The 17,413-nt window shown below is 44.9% G+C and overlaps 1 protein-coding gene across 1 annotated transcript in view; it reads left to right on the forward strand.

Moving 5' to 3' along the window:
* Window positions 1–17,413, forward strand: part of LOC134394274 (methyl-CpG-binding domain protein 1-like) — a 71,460-nt gene that overhangs the window by 8,887 nt on the left and 45,160 nt on the right. Inside the window, exons 2-6 of the mRNA XM_063119559.1 lie at window positions 8,501–8,648; window positions 10,204–10,318; window positions 10,919–10,966; window positions 11,896–12,215; window positions 13,975–14,060. Of these exons, the coding sequence (XP_062975629.1) occupies window positions 8,539–8,648; window positions 10,204–10,318; window positions 10,919–10,966; window positions 11,896–12,215; window positions 13,975–14,060 (679 nt within the window). The 5' untranslated portion in view covers window positions 8,501–8,538. The remainder of the gene's footprint in view (window positions 1–8,500; window positions 8,649–10,203; window positions 10,319–10,918; window positions 10,967–11,895; window positions 12,216–13,974; window positions 14,061–17,413) is intronic.

The raw sequence follows: 17,413 nt of genomic DNA on the forward strand, positions 1-17,413 counted from the left end.
GTCAGAAATTTCCTGGCTCTCATGAGGTCACAATCCTGTTATGCTCCACTTGGATTTGTGAGAACCTCCAGCTGTAAGAAAGCCGAAAGTTCTGTTGCCTCTAAGCATTTGTCCGGTCTTCACAGACTATTTCATATTTAATTAGTGGATGTAACTTTCTGTTTTATTTTGATTGAGGGGTGAGGGTGTCATGGATTTTAAAAGAGCAGTTGAAATGGAATTGCTAAGAAGGCTACTGAGAAATTGTTAACTCACCTCCTTCAAAGCTATATAAGACACCTTTTCATAAAATGCCATGAAAAGCAACCGATGATGCTTAATTATACATAATTAACAGTTTGGAGATATCAGTAAATCAAAATATTGATTGCATTAAAAGAAGTACACATAAAGACATAAGCAGGTTCACAGTAAATTCTGGATAAGTTAGGAAAATTAATTTCAAGGTGGTATTGATAATATCCAGGTAAAGAGTGTCGGATTGTAAAAACGCTAACACTTGGGTCAGAAAGTTACTTGTGTAATGAAGAGTAGGACTGCATAAATATTGTAATTTCTAATTACATTATTTATTTATTTATTTATTTATTGTTTGCATTTCTATACCACCCAATAGCCGGAGCTCTCTGGGCAGTTCACAAAAATTAAAAACATTCAATGTATAAAACAACAGTATAAAACCATCATATAAAATACAATATAAAAGCTCAACCAGATAAAAACAGCAGCAATGTAAAATTACAAATTTAAAACACTAGTTAAAAATTATTTATAGACTGTTAAAATGCTGGGAGAATAAAAAGGTCTTTACCTGGCGTCTAAAGGCATATAATGTAGGTGCCAAGCGAACCTCCTTAGGGAGCTCATTCCACAGCCAGGGTGCCACAGCACAGAAGGCCCTCCTCCTGGTAGCCACCTGCCTCACTTCCTTTGCCAGGGTCTCGCGGAGAAGGACCCCTGAGGATGACCTTTGGGTCCGGACAGGTACATATGGAAGGAGGCGTTCCTTCAGATAGCCTGGCCCCAAGCCGTTTAGGGCTTTAAATATTAATACCAGCACTTTGAATCGGGCCCGTACCTGGACTGGCAGCCAATGATTATATATTATTATTATATGATTATATAATTCAAGGTCAAAAGTTTATTTGTTTTTGCTTATCAATTAATGAGCAAAATATTGTATGAAGTATAAACATCAAAAAGATTGACATACAGAGGTGTAGAAGAATTTATATATTTATGTTTAATGAGTAAAGTTTGAGTAATTGTTTTCTCAAAGATATAATTCAAAATTGATCGTATCCAGCCTGAAAGAGATACGTTTAATACCATGTTTTTGAATGTGTATGAGAATTTTTTAGGAGTTAAGAGTGTGAGCTGAACTTGTAGGACAGCTGTATGATATTATCTATGAAGTGATCACTACACAAAAAGAGTATAAATATGTTCTGATTTTGGAATGAGGTAGCGTTCTTTACCACCAGGTCTACGCTCCTGTCTGCTGAACAGCCTCCTTGGAGGTAAATGGGAAGCATGAAGATGAAAGCTCTCCTTTTATTAAGACTAAAAGCCTTTGATAAGAAGAAATGTTTATGAAATACTACTTCTTTTTTTGTTATTTGCAGCATCCCAAAAACATAACAAACATGTGTACGTATAGTTAAGTGTAATTGTTTCTCAGTAAATACATGTTTTTAATCTTGATACCCTTGCACAGAAAGTCGAGGTTTTGGCTCATATTATCAAATGTTTGCATAACCTATTAGTAATGTTGTGTTACTTGGTTATTCTTTGAGGGTGACTTTAGGTTGTCCTGGATATCTAGAGTTGGCATATCAAGGAAAACAGGTTGGTAGGTTTTTGAACACCTAGATCCACAGCCCCCTTTTCTCCATGTTGGATAATCTGGGTACACATAGATTACAGTAGGAGAGCTGTGACTCCTTGGATCACATTCCAATTCAGAACATCCCCATTAGCATGTTGAATGGGTAAGGAACCAGCAAAATATGTAGCCGCCGTTATCCGTGCACAGCAAGGACTAAATGGCTGAATTTGAGCCTCCTGCCCTCCACAAGTCATATGCAGGTATATCCTAACATTTCGTCCTGTGTTAAAAGAAGAATGAACCTGGAAAATGTCTGACAGCTATGGCTGTCTCTTAGCATGTTCTTGTGCTTCTCTTAACTTCTGGATCCTAGAGATAATGAGATCATCAAGGGTGTCTTCATGCAAATAAGCATTTGGATTTTGGGTGTGGATTAAGCTCCATCAACCGCCCTCTTAAAATGTAGAGATCATATTACAGAATTGTCGCACCTTCACCTGCTCTCAGCAACAGTAGGGGAATTAAGACACTGGACTGCACGGAGAACTATCATAAGCCAATTTTTCTCAGCCTACCTCATCCCAATATTATAGATGGAGAGAATAACTGACATTTGGTTTCTCCCCTCTGGTTCAATATCCTAAAACTTTTAAATGCTCAAATTTTACATTTCTCCCCTGCACAAGACCATGTGGGTTTTTGAAAGACTACAAAGTCTGTCTTCACTCCTCTGTGTTAAGAGTTGAATGGGAAGGAGATGATGTGTCCAAATCATAGCAATAAAGGCCTGGATTTCTTCGTTCTGTCCTATGAGAAACTGTCGTTCATACCACTAATATGAGCGAGCCACGGCTTCAAAAATAACTCTTGAGATACAGTTTGCAAACAAAAGAATTTACCCCCCTGGGTGCTGGCTGAGCCAAGTGACTTCCTATGACAGCTGCTTGCAGTCTGTTCAGGTAATATTAAGCAGAGCTATAACTTTAAGGTAGCGAGATTGGCAAGTCTGCTGCAGTAGTTAAGAGAAAAAAGCTACAGTGAAATCAGGAGGAGATTTTTATTCCTTTGAAAGTTTGTTGATTGGGGTAGGCAACCTCCAGAGTTTTTGGACTACAACTCTCTTGATCCCTAACCATTGGCCACACTGATGGGAGTTATAGTCCAAAATATCTGGAGGGTATCGTGTTGCCTACCTCTGATGTAGATTGTTTGTATCCTGATTGTTTCTTGTTTGTTTGCCCATCCACCTTAAGTCAGTTGAAAGATATGGAGTGAAAATGATCCCTTTGGAATATCTGTGAATAAAGGAAGCAGATGATGGCTGGGGATGTTGGGAGTTGTAGTCCAACACATCTGGACGGTACCAGGTTGGGGGAAGGCTGCTACAGAGCTTTGGGCACAGATTTCTATTGAATGGTAAATCCACGGCTTTTGCCTTCCGCTAGAGACTGGTAACCTTTTCTTCCCAAGTGAGTGACGCTTCAAAAAAGCATCCATACAACCCTCCCAAGAGCCTAAAGTTAACGCTCAACTATTTATTTATTTTTGCTTAGCTGTATCTATGGCTGTCTCCCCAGTAGCTGATAACTTGCTTTAATGTTTTCACATTTTTTGTTTAGTTTTGTTACATTGTATTTAATCTCTTTTGAATTGTGAGGAATATGTGGAGAAGACTTTGAAAGTCCCCATTGTAGGAAAGCAAAGTTTGGTTTGTGTGTGTGTGTGTGTATGAGAGAGAGAGAGAGAGGAATAGGTTCATGAGAGTGGCTTTTCAACATAATGCTCCTATGATGTATAGGAGCATTTGGAGTTACTGAACCTAGAGCGTGTTTATTTTGGGACTTAGTGGGAATATATACATTTTCGATTGCTGAGCCCCTGTCTTGGAAGCTTCGCTTGGAGTGTGGCGAGAGCTTTGGCCCTTTTTTTGCCAATAGATGTTTCAGATGCCTAAAAGCAGCTTCACTATGAAAGTATCTTTCACGGTTTTTTATTTTATTTATTTATTTATTGCATTTTTATACCACCCAATAGCCGAAGCTCTCTGGGCTGTTCACAAAAATTAAAACCATTCAGAGTATAAAACATACTTTAAAAGCATGATATAAAATACAATATGAAAGCACAACCAGAATAAAATTGTTCCGTGGGATAAAGGTGGCTTGTGTCCTCGCTGTTCTGTTTTGGAGATGCTATATAGTCCCACATAGGACCCCAATATCTCAAAGACTGCTTCTCCTTGTATGAAACTTCTTGATCACAAAGTTAGCTTCAGAGGTCCTTCTTTCTGTGCCCCCCTCTGAGAGAAATTCGGAACATGCTATTTCTGGGATAGCCCTGTATTTATGGAACACTCTTCCCAAAGAAGCTCACCTATGCTGACGGTGGCCCTGTTCAGAAGACACCTTAAACCGCAGTGGTTAAGGCTTTTTTGTTAACTGTGGTTTAAGGTGTCTTCTGAACAGGGCCAGTGCCGTGTTTTTGGCACCAGGCAAACACATGCTTGTTTTCCCAGGCATTTAGACATTATGTCCCCCCGCTTTTTTTAAACAGGCCTCTAGTTTCTTGATCAAGAAAACAGCACATCTTGGGCTTGTGTGCTGTTAGATCCTATGTAGTTGCTTAGTACTTTTAATTAATGAGTTGTGTGCCTTTTGGTTAGGCTGGTGGCTTAAAAACACACACTATGATTGTTGAGGGGCGAAGAGAAACTTTAACCTGCTCCACCCTCGCCCCCAGCCCCCACGATGCTGATCAAGATTGCTGGTGGTAGGGAGACTAAAACCTCTCTGTCCCACTCCTTTCATTGATCTTGATCAGGATTCCTGTTTCACAGCAGAATCAGGCTCTTGACAAATACCTGTTTGGCAGGCTGGTGGAAACCGGATTCTTCTGGTAATGAGAGCCATGTCCATATTCTCTGTTACCCAGCAGAATTGGCTGGTGGCAGTAGTGGCAGGTGGGATGGGGAGGTAGGGTGTCTGTGGCGGGCTGCATGCGCCCTGTGGACCACCAGTTGCCCACCCGTGCTCTAGGCTCAATACAACTCACTTTATTTTTTTCCCTTTCCTGTCCTTTGCCCCTTTTGGCCAGTTTCTGCCAAGTAAATCCTACAACTTTTGAGACTGGATGATGGAAGCAGCCTAAATTGTAAGCAGATATATGCCAGTGTTTTTTCACCCTCTAATTTTTAATAATAATATAATAATATATTTATTTGTTACCCGCCTCTCCCTCCGGATCGAGGCGGGGTACAACACAAATGCAAACACCATAAAATACATATAATTAAAACATTTAAAACTAATTCATTATTAAAAGCAGCACATTAAAAGCAGCACATTACTAATTTTTATTGTGAAATGTAGATGTTTTCAGTCCGTTTCCAGAGCAGTGCGTTCACAGTCCAGGTTAATAGTTATTTTGGATAACTTGCCTTTGCTGCTGATCAAGGTCCATGTGGGCGTTTTGTCCTTGAGCCAAAGCACTGCTTGTGCGCATGATTATTTCAGCAAAACATGCAACGTCTGGCTTCGGAACAGCGATTTGCCTACCAGGCTTTCCATTTCTACAGAGCAGAGTCATGGCAAAGACATGTTACATCCGTGAACCTGGCAACTTGTATGGATTATGAAACAAAGATAAATATACCAGCCATCATCTGCCAGGGCATGAATGGAAACAGTGTTTACAAAAATAACCCACATTTTGAAACACAAATAAAAAACTGCAGCATTTAAACTAGGGATCATTTCCAAAAGAAGTTGATCGATGAGTTTTAATTGCTTACTTGTGCAAATTTATGCAGATCAGAAAAAATTAGGAAGGAAATAGCATATTTTAGTTTTAAGTGACATACATCTGTCTTGCATTTAGCACCATTTTCGAAGTCCCCTCCCCTCCCCTGTGATAGAGGATGGAATGACTCTTCTAAGATGGCACTCATAGATTTTGTAAGTGCTGGTATTAAAAATCAATTGGGAGCATTATTTGAACTGGCTGAAAGGTCCTTAATCAAACTGATTCGCCCAATGTTGATACCTTAAAGCAGAATAACATGCCCTAGTGCATCCTTTCCCAATCTGTTCATTTTCAGGCATTTTGGGTTTGAGTTCCCATCAGCCCCAGACAATATGACTAATGGTTGGGAATGCCAGGAGGGCCAAAACATCCGGAGGGCACCATGTTGGGGAAGGCTGCTCTAGTGTCAAAGTTGGTTTTCAGCAGCTGAAGTTATACTCCGAATAAGGATTGTTAGAGAGATGCGTTAAACGTGCACTCAAATGCCTGAATAAATAAAAAACTTTAACATCTTTCTTTCTTTCTAAACAAATTCTTCAAGGAAGAGCTGATGCAGATCTCTTCAGCCCTTCCTCAGCAACGGGACTGTATCGTATTCACTTCCTGGATGCTTTTTGGGCCCACACAAAATGACTCTTACAGAGGGATCAAAATTGATACAATAAAAAATGCCAGGCATTTTGAAATAGGTACACTGTTAGTGTTGCAGATGTTGAAGGACAGAGAAGCTGAATGCTGGTGGTGGGAAACCTGTCATCTTCCGGATGATGTTGGACTCCAGCTCCCATCACGCCTGACCATTGTTATACTGGTGGGCCTGATGAAAGTTGGAAGCCCTACAACATCTGGAGGGCCACAAGTTGCCATAGAGTAGATCCATTGAAATCAGTGGGTATAAAGGTAGTCATAACTAACTGAAGTCCCATTGGTTTCAATGGGTTTACTCTAAATATGACTAAGTCCGAATATAGTATCCAGTATTCTTTCCTTCCTATCTCGGTCAGGAGCTGAGCAGTATTTGCACCTGCTGTAGTTTCTGGGCTGTCTTCAAGGGCAGCCCACTCAGAGTACACTACAGTAGTTGGTCTGAGGTGTTCCACAGAGATATGGCAGAAGGATAGGTTACAAATGTATTTATTTATTTGTTAGATGTTTATGCTGCCCAACTGGCAAATGCCTTTGGTGCAGTTTACAATCATAAAACCAAACAATCAGAACTAAATGTGATTAGCGCGCATTCCCAGATAGTGTGTAACTATCTTACCAGGGATGCAGAGAAGACATCTCATGGCCTATGAACCTCCCGCCCCCCCAATCCTTTGCTTCCTGGTAAAACAAGCTGCAAACTGGGTTAGTAGACATGGTTGTACTAGCCAGACTTTGTGTAAGGTAACCCCTTAGGTTGTGGCAAATCACATGGGTAGAAATTGAATATAAATAGCCAAGTGCCTTCATGTAGACTGTGCCTGTAAGTGTCCATACGAATCTGCCTAATTGTACTTGCACGGAAGACGCAGGGGCCTAGATCAACAAAATGAGCCATTTTTTCTGGCTGACCTTGCTGCTTTGAAATATGGTGTGCAACCGTGCTGATCTCCTCCCTGCATTCTGTTAGGGATGGTCTCCCTCGAAAGCCAGAGGGTTTATTTGTGGTTTCTTTGCCTGTTCTTGGATGAGCAAGATCTTTTATCAGCATGAGGGTTTCCCGGCCGAGCTGGGAAGAACGCACAAGCGGTAAAGCTTTCCCATGCTCTCTGCTGTTGCCAGCAAAGGGCATTGCCTTGCGTGTGAGCTGGGCTGGCTCTTGACGAATGGTCCTCCTTGCCTTTGCCCTAGCCAGTTTCTGCCGGCAAATTGTGGCAAGCTTTGCCTTCTTGCTGTCTGTCTGTTGCGTGTGGGGTCCGATTTCCCCCAAGCAGGGGGCAAATGTGCTCATCTCCTTTGTGGTCTGTGTGCCTGCTTCACAGCTGCCTTCCACGGCAGCAGATGAAGATTGGTTAGACATTGCTATTCAGTATGCTTCCTCTGCTGCTTTCCGTGTTAACACTTGAGGGCATCAGGTTATAAACTGCAGATGCAGTCTATAAAAGTTGGACTCCGTTTCCAACTTGGATTAAGTAAGTAAAGGCCTTGAGAGTTAGAATGGTTTCCACGCCATCTGTCTTAGGCCTGCTGGGCAGTGTGTTCTGCCCCAAGGAATCTGTAGTATGTGTAATTGAGCTGATGTAAACACTCTACTTTCAAGATCAAGGCCCAAGAGGGATTTCAAATTGGTTTAAATGCTGCATGGAATGGGAGGAGGGAAAGGTCTGGAGCTGGGCTGGGGAACTTTTGACCCTCCAAATATTCTTGGACTCAAAACTCCCATCAGCCCCAGCCAGCATAACCAGTTGTTAGAGATACTGGGCATTGTAGCCCAACAACACCAGGAGGGCCACTGTTTCTGGTCTAGAGATTAGGGGGCAGATGGACAAGGATGAAGGAGAAATAGCCATGGTAGAGGGACAAGGAATTGCAGAAGGCACTGAAACCCTTCCTTCTCTCCACTGGAAGCCCTGAGACATCATCAAGCACCTGCCCATATATCTTTGTGGGCTAGAAACTTGCTGCCTTAAAAGAATAATTATGTAGGCATGGTCAGGATGCCAGTTATACAGCCACAATGGCTTATTGGTCTGGTACTCCTGTGGGTGTAGTTAGAGGGATCCACATATGATGGAGCCTGGTATGAACACAGAGCTCTGAAGCCTTCCTTCTGCTTCTCTTCTGTATTTCCCCCACACTGTGACCTGTATGTGTTTCTGCTTATTTTGAGTATCATGCCTTTGGCACCATAATTATGACCCTTTAGTTTTCCTCTTCTTCTTCCAGTATTCATCCCATGGTACCTCCTTCCCTGGCTCAGCAACATGACGGAGGGCTGGGTGGATTGCCCTTCACTGGGGCCTGGCTGGCAGCGCCGTGAAGTCTTGCGCAAAAATGGAACCAGACCTGGACAATCAGACACCTATTACATAAGGTAATTCTGTTTGATGACTTCTCTGGAAAGGGTGCAGGGGTTGTAGGAGTCCCATTGACCACTTGTCTAATAGCCACTGAAAGGAAAAGGCAACTAGATTGTATGACTGTTTAAAGGCAATTATTTTCGCTTTAGCTTGTTCACAAAACCTCTGAAGATCCATTTTTTCACTTCCTTTTTTACCTTAACATTCTCTTCCCTACTTACTCAAGATAACAAAATGTTTTTAGCTCCCAAACATATGTTTTCCCCACTCTTAGGAAGTGGCTGATGTTAATTACCATTGTCTTTTATTTTCCTTGATTGTTTTCCTTTCCTCATCTCAGTGTGTCAAGTGATTCATTTGTCAGCTTTTCGGATGGGGCTTTTCTCTTTGGATAGCTCTGTTCAGCATTTAAGATAATTAATTTGTTAATTGGTGTAGTGGCCAAGGGCTTGAGTTCTGAAATCCTTGATTCTAATCTCTCCTTGGCCTAGAACGCAGTACTTTGGCCTTAGAATAGCCACTTCTGTTAGCCTCAGATCTCTCCACCCCCATGATAATCTGCAACATGGGGTTCGTGCTCACCTACTTTGTAGTACTGTAAGGCTTACTGTGAGAATGCATGTAAACATTCAGGAAAAGTGCAATATAAATGCTAAGTACTAGTTGCGGTTTCTATTTATATTTCACCTTTTAGCCACGATTGCAGCTTGAAAATCGCACAAGTATGTCACAGTTAAGGATATGTTGGTGTGCATAGTGAGTAGTCTCTTCTGGCCCCTTGCAGTCAGTGATACAGTCTCTTCCCTGTGGAAGAAGGAAGTGTAAATATAGCTTGCTGATAGTAAAGAAGCACCCCACCCTCTGTCCATTATTACACTTTGTGGGCATAATAGTCAGATAAACCCAGGTCTTTCTTCCCGAGCAAGTGAAATGCATTAGAATCTTTACATATTAGAATTGCAGTTTGCTTTTAGATGTTTCTGGCAGGAAAGCTCAGATGGAGTGGAAAGGGAAAGCAAAACAAAGGTACCAATCTTTCCCAAAAATGTATTCTGGGCATTGTGAACTTCAAGGGGTTACTTTCTCAAAGGCTGTGGGGGTGGATGATGGGTTTGAAAGTAACTGGGTGTGCTTAGCAGGTGACCCTTGCATCCTGCAACAGGAAAAGGTTTGCAGGTTGCTCTTAGTGATAGCTGTATTTTCGAGGGTGGACACAACAGAATGCTTGGTTATTGCTTTCCAAGATGTTGCACCTCTTGCTTCCATTGGCAGTACATACAGACTTGCAACTCCCATCTACCGGCAAGGAATCTTCAGTTTCCTCATTCTTGGCATCCATGTCTTGAATTGACACCCAGGAAGCCACAGCAGAAACTGCAAAGCTCCCTTGCGACAGGCAGCTTTTGAATTCTCACCGCCGCCTGTCCCGTTGCTGAGACCAGGGAGCCTGTTGTGCATCACATCATACAGACACCCCCCCCCAACTCAGTTGAGCCTGAGAGGGAGCTCCTCCACTCACTGGGGCTTTTTATATAAAGCATCTAATAGCTGCTTCTGTTCTTCTCATAGCCCCAGAGGAGAGAAGATCCGCAGCAGAGTGGAGCTGACGAGGTTGCTGGGATGTTCGCGTGATCTGACTGACTTTGATTTCAAGAAGGGGATTTTCGTCGAGCCAAATGCCGAGGTATTGATCCAGATAGCATTGGCCTTGATGGCAGCGGTTGATGTGACCTCTGTTCACATTTGCATTACAGAGCAGCTGACCGACTGCTGCCTCCTTTCAGCTAATCCCAGACATCATGTATTTTTAAGAGCTTTGTTGTAGGGAGAACCAGGAAGGTTTGCTTCTTCATGCCTTGATATCCCACCTTTCTTCCAAGGAGCTCAAGGTGGTGTATGTGGCCCTCTTTCTCCCCTTTCCCCATTTTGTACTCACAACTCTGTGAGGTAGGTTAAACTGAGAGATGATGACTGGGCCCATGGTCACCCAATGAGCTGTCTATGCTTGGACAAGATGGCCCTTTCCTACCTGCACATTCCAGCTTGGTGCGCAGGATGGTGTAGCCCAGCCTATCCTTGGCCCGTTTTGCTGGGTGGCGTAGGGCTGCAGGTGGTCCCTTTGGGTTACCTAAGCATGCATTTGTAAGCCTTCCTCTTGAGTCACATTATCTGTGGGATCACTGACTCCCTACGTGCAAAGTTAACTGATGCATAGCTAAACCACAATCCTGGTGGAAGTTGGAACCTAACTGTCTCATCCTCTGACTGCTTTTTCCTGCTGCAGCCCCCAGCCCCGCCACCCCTCCCACCTACTGGAGGAGGCCACCGGAGGGTGAGTGTGTGCGGCCTGCTCGGGCCAGAGCTCTGTTGCATGTCAGTTGGCTGTAGAATGGCATCTAGAAGAACTTCCTTGGGGTGTGGGAAGGGGGCCATCAGCGTGTGTGTGTGTGTGTCTGTCTGTCTGTCTGTTTGCTTGGGTTTTTGTATGTGTAGCTGGGTAGAGAAGCTTCCTGGTGTGAGCATCTTTTGGAAGGGGGAATCTGTAGTGGCATGCTTTTGACACTTCTAAGGCAGGGTTTTGGCAGATGTCCCTGTGGAGCAGCCTCCAAAGGTAAGGCCAAACAGATCCTGCTGAAAGGGCGAGGCAGGCACTCTTCCCAAGGTAGCTTGACATGCATGAGTTCCCCTCCTGTTAAACTTGCAAGTCAGTGTGGCTCAGAAATGCTAAAGGGGCGGCAGTATCCCATCCTTTCCAGGCAGAGTTATTGGCAAAGTGAGTATTCTAATCCCAGTACAGGCTATTAGTAGCCTTTCCAGGCTTCACACAACAAGGTGACATCCTTTAGTTAAGAATAAGAGACAGCAAAGGCAGCTGGCCTGTCTGTTAGCGCTCACTTGTTCCCTTACCCTGGGTGAAGTGTGGCTAAAGCAAAATAACAGGAGAAAATGACAAACTGGCCAAGTGAGCAGCTTACGTTCCTTGGGATTGCAACTCCAGAAAGCATTTGGGAAAGGGAGGATTGCTCTGTGTTTGCCCAGCGCCTCTCCCCGTTGCTCACTAGCGCATAGTAAGTCCGGTGGAGCCTTCTATATTGGGGAAAGGTAGGTCTCCTGCCCGTGTATTGCCTAGCGATGAAGGAGGAATTGACCCTTCCGTAAGATACGGAATATGTTCTTGAGTTAGCACCGTTAGGAAATCTGCCGCTTAGTATCACCTAACCCACATGGTGTTGTTGACGGAAGTTCCTGTTTCTCCCGCAGCTCAAGAAGGGTAGCAAAAGGCACTGTTCGTCCCTGGCGGCCGCCACCCCTCCACCCAAGAAGCCTCCCAACCTGCAGCTGTTTGTGGAGCCTCCAGACCAGGAGTTTCCAGACCAGAAACCTCTGAAGCTGGAGATGGAGCTGCCCATAGAAGCCCCTGCCAGCATTCTGACCCAGCAGCAAGAGCTTCCGGCTCCTGTAGATCAGCCAGCGCCAAAACCTCGCAAGCGACGTTATCGGAATCATCTCCCACCCATCCTTGCTCCAGCAAAAATGGGAGACACAGCAGTGCCAGAGACCAACCCGGAAGAAGATATAGCGTGAGCATCTCCCTCGCCTCCTCCCCCCTGGTGGGAGTGGGTAGTTGTCCTCTCTCAGCACCCTTAGATATCAAGGCAGGGAGCTCTCAAAGCCCTGTTACTTTCAAAGGAACCAAAAACCAGAACCAAAAGCAATCTGAAGGCGTAAGAGGATGCCAAACATCTGGTTGGTGGATTCTGACAGTTTTGTTTAAAAAAGAAATTCACAAATCCCCTTTTGTCCTCCCTGTTCTGTCCCTGCGACCCCTGAGGCTTCAGAGTCTTGCTCTGTACAAGTGTAGTTTTGAGGTGGTGGGTTTTTTTTTGCAAAATGGGTTCTATTCCGTACATGTCTCACAATCCCATCCTATTGAAATGTTACTAATGAAAGAAAGTTTATATTTTCATTCTGAAATTTAGTTTTCTCCATTTCTCAAATTAAACCACTGCCCACACTGGGGGAGGGGGGCACTTTTTAAACCAACCAACAAACCATGCCTCTAAATATCCACCCCCTGTTTGCTGTTTTTGTTTAACATAACGTCTAGCCTGAAGGAGAGTTCTACAAATCCTGCTATTGAGGAACATTCGTCTTGGTCCTAATAAAAGCATTATCCTGTTGATGTTTCCATTTCTTTTATTCTAAAATAAAATGGACAGCTGTGTCTGTCAACATTTTTTCAATAGACCGCTGGGCGCTGAGGCTCCTTTTCCTCTGTCGTAGCCTTTCTTAATCTCAGTGGGTCCCAAGCTCATGCCTCGAATTCTTCCAATGGGTGAGAGGGTTAGTGGCGACAGAAATAAAAGGGCCCTTGTCAGGGTGCTTTGCTAGTCCTAGATCTCCATGCAAGAGATCTTATAAAATCAAGAAAAAGCATAAATCCCAGGGGTGCTTTGGGCACAAGAGTAAAAGGCGCCCCAGCGCTATTCACTCCCTCAGTGAAGGCACTGGCTGAGGACTGCCCACCAAGTTGTGGGTGAAGAAGTGTGTCCTGTCCCAAAATGGTGCTAGGATGCTCAGTTCCCTCAGCAAGGGCTTGCTTAGTTATCATACCAGTCCCCAGGTCTCAGGCTGCCAGCAGTTACTCTGTCACACCCTCTAGGGGAAGGTCTTGTGTGTGAATCCAAACCCTAGTTTCAGTCCCTGTAATCTCCTGAGAGTTTTAACTAGGATGTTCAGAGTTTAATATGGGACACCTGACTGGTCAGTACTTATGGCATGCCTTCTTACCCAGCTATCTCAGAAGCAAGGGAAGGTTTGTCTCCATCCTGGGCTGAGCTAGTTCCAGCTGCTTGGCCTGACTCCCTAGCCTCAGGGTCATTTGTAGGCCACACTGCCTTGTAGGCATCAGCTGATGGGTGATGTCAAGGAAGGCCAGGGATGGGGGCAGCAAATTCTCCCTGAGGAAGCATCTGGACACCATGTTATTACTGTTCCTGATACTGTACCTGAAGGTGGCTGTATTGCAGGAGCCTTTTGTGAGATGCTTTGAGCCCCTTTTGGGGCCACGACAGAGGACACACATATTCTAAACAAGCAAGCAATACAAGCCGCCTGGCTACAGACGCTTTGTTGTTGAATCTTGGGGTTGTAAGTGCCAAACTCTTTCCATCTCTTCTCCTTATTTATTTGTTACATTTATATACCGCCCCATAGCCGAAGCTCTCTGGGCGGTTTACAAAAGTTAAAAACAGTAAACATTTAAAAAGTATACAAAATTTAAAAACATAAAAACAACAGTATAAAAACAACAGGTGCTGTTGTTTGTTGTCCTTCCAGGTGCTGTGCTTGTTGTCAGGGTCAGTTCCCAGGAGTGATGCTTCCATCCCAGAGACGCTGCCGGTGGCTCTGCCCGGACTGCAGAGGTTGGTACTTGGGGTGACAACCTTAGGGTTTGGTTCGCTTGCTCGTTCCAGTTTTTTTACTTCCGCCACGATCTACAGCCTGCTGCTTTTCTTGCCCCAGCTTTCAGCCTCTCCTCATGCATTTGTTTGAGAGAGTGCTCTTTGGGGGAATTTCTTCACACAACAAGAGAAAAGCAAGAGGCACAACACCCCCCACCCCACCCCAAGTCTATGGTAGTAAAACCTGAACATTTCTGGAGATCTCTGCCAGCCTTCCCCAACTTGGTGCCTTCTAGACGTTTTGGACTTCGACTCCTGTGAGCCCCAGCCAGCATAGAATGGTGGGTGTTGTAGCCCAGAACATCTGGAGGACATTAGAATGGGGAAGGTTGATTTATGCTCCATCTTCACACTTGGGAGCACTGGGGCTAGCTAAGGATGCTGCTGAGGTGCAATGTGTTCCGGCAACAGTTCCATGTGCACCTTTCCCTGTCTTCGCTGGGTTCTGTACACCTTTGGCCTCTGCTTCCCTCTTCTTGATTAAGCAAAGCCTCTGACCACTGGAAGCTTTGCCTAGACACTTCTCTGAGTGGTAAGTGTAACGGATGTCAGGATCCGCCTCACAGCTCTGCAAGGTAGGCTCCTGGACCAAATGTCCTAACTCCCAGGTAACCCACCACCCTAGCCTTGTCCACAACCGGGATAAGCCAGATGTTCAGGGAATAACACAGAGACACACATTTAGGGACCAAAGCAAATTTATTGCAATCACTAAAACTAACACGTCAGGCCTTGGTCGGTGAAAAACCTCCTAAAAAGGGAAAGGGGAAGGAAGGTGAGGAAAAGCGCTAACACTTAGCCATTACCCCAATAAACAGTCGTACGTCCCCACACCCAGCCGAACCAACGGCTGGCCTTCTCCAAGATACACACACACTTTAAAACATAAGAAACCTCTCTAACTCTGGGCAACCCCCCTCCCCCCGGTTGCCTCGGACCTGATCTTCCCACTTGACATACGCACGCACCACCAAGGAAGATGGAGGGTCTTTTTCATGGGGCTTTTTATCTCTTCTCTAGACCCCCAGCCCCGTGACCCGTGTGAACCAACCTGTGCCCTTCCAGGGCTTCTGCCCACCTTCTTTTCCCACAGCTGAATCCAGTTAGCTTCTTCACCACCCTGATAGCCTCCAGGGGCTAGAGGGGGAGTCATACTGGCTCAAGGCAAGAATGACCTTGGCTGGCAGCTACCAGCTCTCTTCCTCCCGACCCGAGTCTGGCACAGCAGATTTAAAACACAATAGAGCATACATAGAAGGCAGATTTTGCAATCACATAGCAACAGCTCAGAGGCACAATCAAAGGCACAAGTTTGCACCCCTGGCCTTCACCGTAAGGTTTCATCAGCGATTGCCCAAATGTTTTCAAGCTCTTCTGCCAGCCATGCCCCTTTCAACCCTGCTCCCTCCTCCTGTCGCAAGGAGTCTACAGAGCCTGGAAAACTCTCCACCCCTTCTCCTCACTCCGGTCTTCTTAGTGGTCAAGTCAAAGGGTCCACATGCATTGCTGTGCCAATAGCGTGTATAGGCGGTAGGGGTGGAGATTGACGTGTATCCACTCTCTGTGCAGCATATACTCTCCTTGACTGGCCTAGAGTAGTCAATGAGGAATCCCTGATGGGTGAAAGGCTCACCTTCTTGGGGCAGTGCCTAACCCCTGGCTGATGTGACACTGGGATGCTGCTGCCAGGAGGAGACCCAGGTATCGTGTCTCTCTTGTCCAGCAGAATTGTCGCCAGCTTGTCATAGAATGGCATAGTGTGCAATTCAACACCTGAGCGCTTGTTGTGGGTACTTGTCTCTTTAAACATCTTTTCCCTGCGCTGCGCAGGGCGATGTGCAAAGCCTTGGGCTGACATTTGTTCAGTAAGCCATGTGAACCACAATGTCATGCCTTTAGGTGTTTTGTAGGGCCTGTTGTGCCTCTGGACAGATCCAGAGATTGAGGAATCCAGCCATTTCATCCCAGAACATAGCATGTATTCTCTGGGTTTCCTGGGTCCCATGTGCATGAGAATATGTCTGCGATAACTGAGAGGCTTGTGATTCTTGTGAGATGGCCTCATCAGCAGTGGAAAACAGTAAGGCCAAGTCCTCCTCCTCCACCACCATTCTGGACTCTGGTGAGCATGGAGATCTCCCAGCCATCATTTTTCTGTTCTAGGTGAGGTAGCAGTACTGTAAAACGTAGTTACAGAGAGGACCAGACAGTGTTCAGTCAGGGGACTCCTGTTGGACTCCACCCAGAATGGAACAAGAGAGTTTAGAGCATCTTTAGACTATTCCTAGTGTTTTAATTCCTAAAGAGGAATTGCTGCTCAAGGCCTTCGACGGCACTGTGCATTTCACAACCCGCAACTGTTGAGCAACAGAAAGCAGTCCTGCGAGCACTCTGCTGAGAGACATTGGGGTGAGGGTTGACACTTTGTAGAAAAGTGGCTATTTGGGGTTGTTTTGGAACACTTCGGAGTGCAGATGCAACTAACTTGGGATAGCCAGAGAGGGATATTTCTCCAAGGTCACTCAGTTGGGATAAGTGCCAGGTGGCCGTCACAACACAAAGTCAAATACAGACACACACACCGTTTTCATGGAAGCACCGAACTGCAGGAGGGAGGAGGTGGGATGAACACCCTCGCTGTTGTTTCCAGGCAGACGTCAGTGTCACTGCATGTAAGGCAAAAGGCTATCGAGATTGCGCGATAGCATGTAGAGCTGTTTTTTCTTCTTCCTGTTCTTGCCAACCAACTCTAACAACTCTAACCTTGTGAAACAACCCATGAATGACCCATGATTCCAGGTTCACATGTAACAATCTATGGTTTAAACAACCCAACAGCAAACTACGGGGGTTGTTTGTGGTTAACAACCCACACTTACCCCATAGTCCTGGGTTCGTACGTAACAACAACCAGCAATTCAACAACCCAACTATGGGTTAGTGTTTCATGTAAACCAAGTCTTTGTGGAGAAGAGTAAGCTTGGTTCTTAATGGCTGGTGGTGCAAAGCCTAGCTTTCATCTTTAGCCTAGTAGAGCATCCTTTTACGTTCTCCCCTATAATTGACTGGCTAAGCCATTTAATATCTGTGTGCTTTGGGACAAAGTTGTGGATATGGGAGGCTCCACTTTTAACACTGGGTGATTTAGCGCTTGCAGACAAGGGTTCTGTTGGGGGAGTGCATATGGCCTTCCTTTGCAGTATGTTATACCACAATGATAAGTATTTTGCTATCAATTACATAAACATCGGTAGAAGAGATACGTCTCCCTCTCCCTCCCCCAGTAAAAAAAAATGGGTTTTAACTTGACATCT

Source organism: Elgaria multicarinata, chromosome 3 (assembly GCF_023053635.1).
Source record: "Elgaria multicarinata webbii isolate HBS135686 ecotype San Diego chromosome 3, rElgMul1.1.pri, whole genome shotgun sequence".
Lineage (NCBI taxonomy): Eukaryota > Metazoa > Chordata > Lepidosauria > Squamata > Anguidae > Elgaria > Elgaria multicarinata.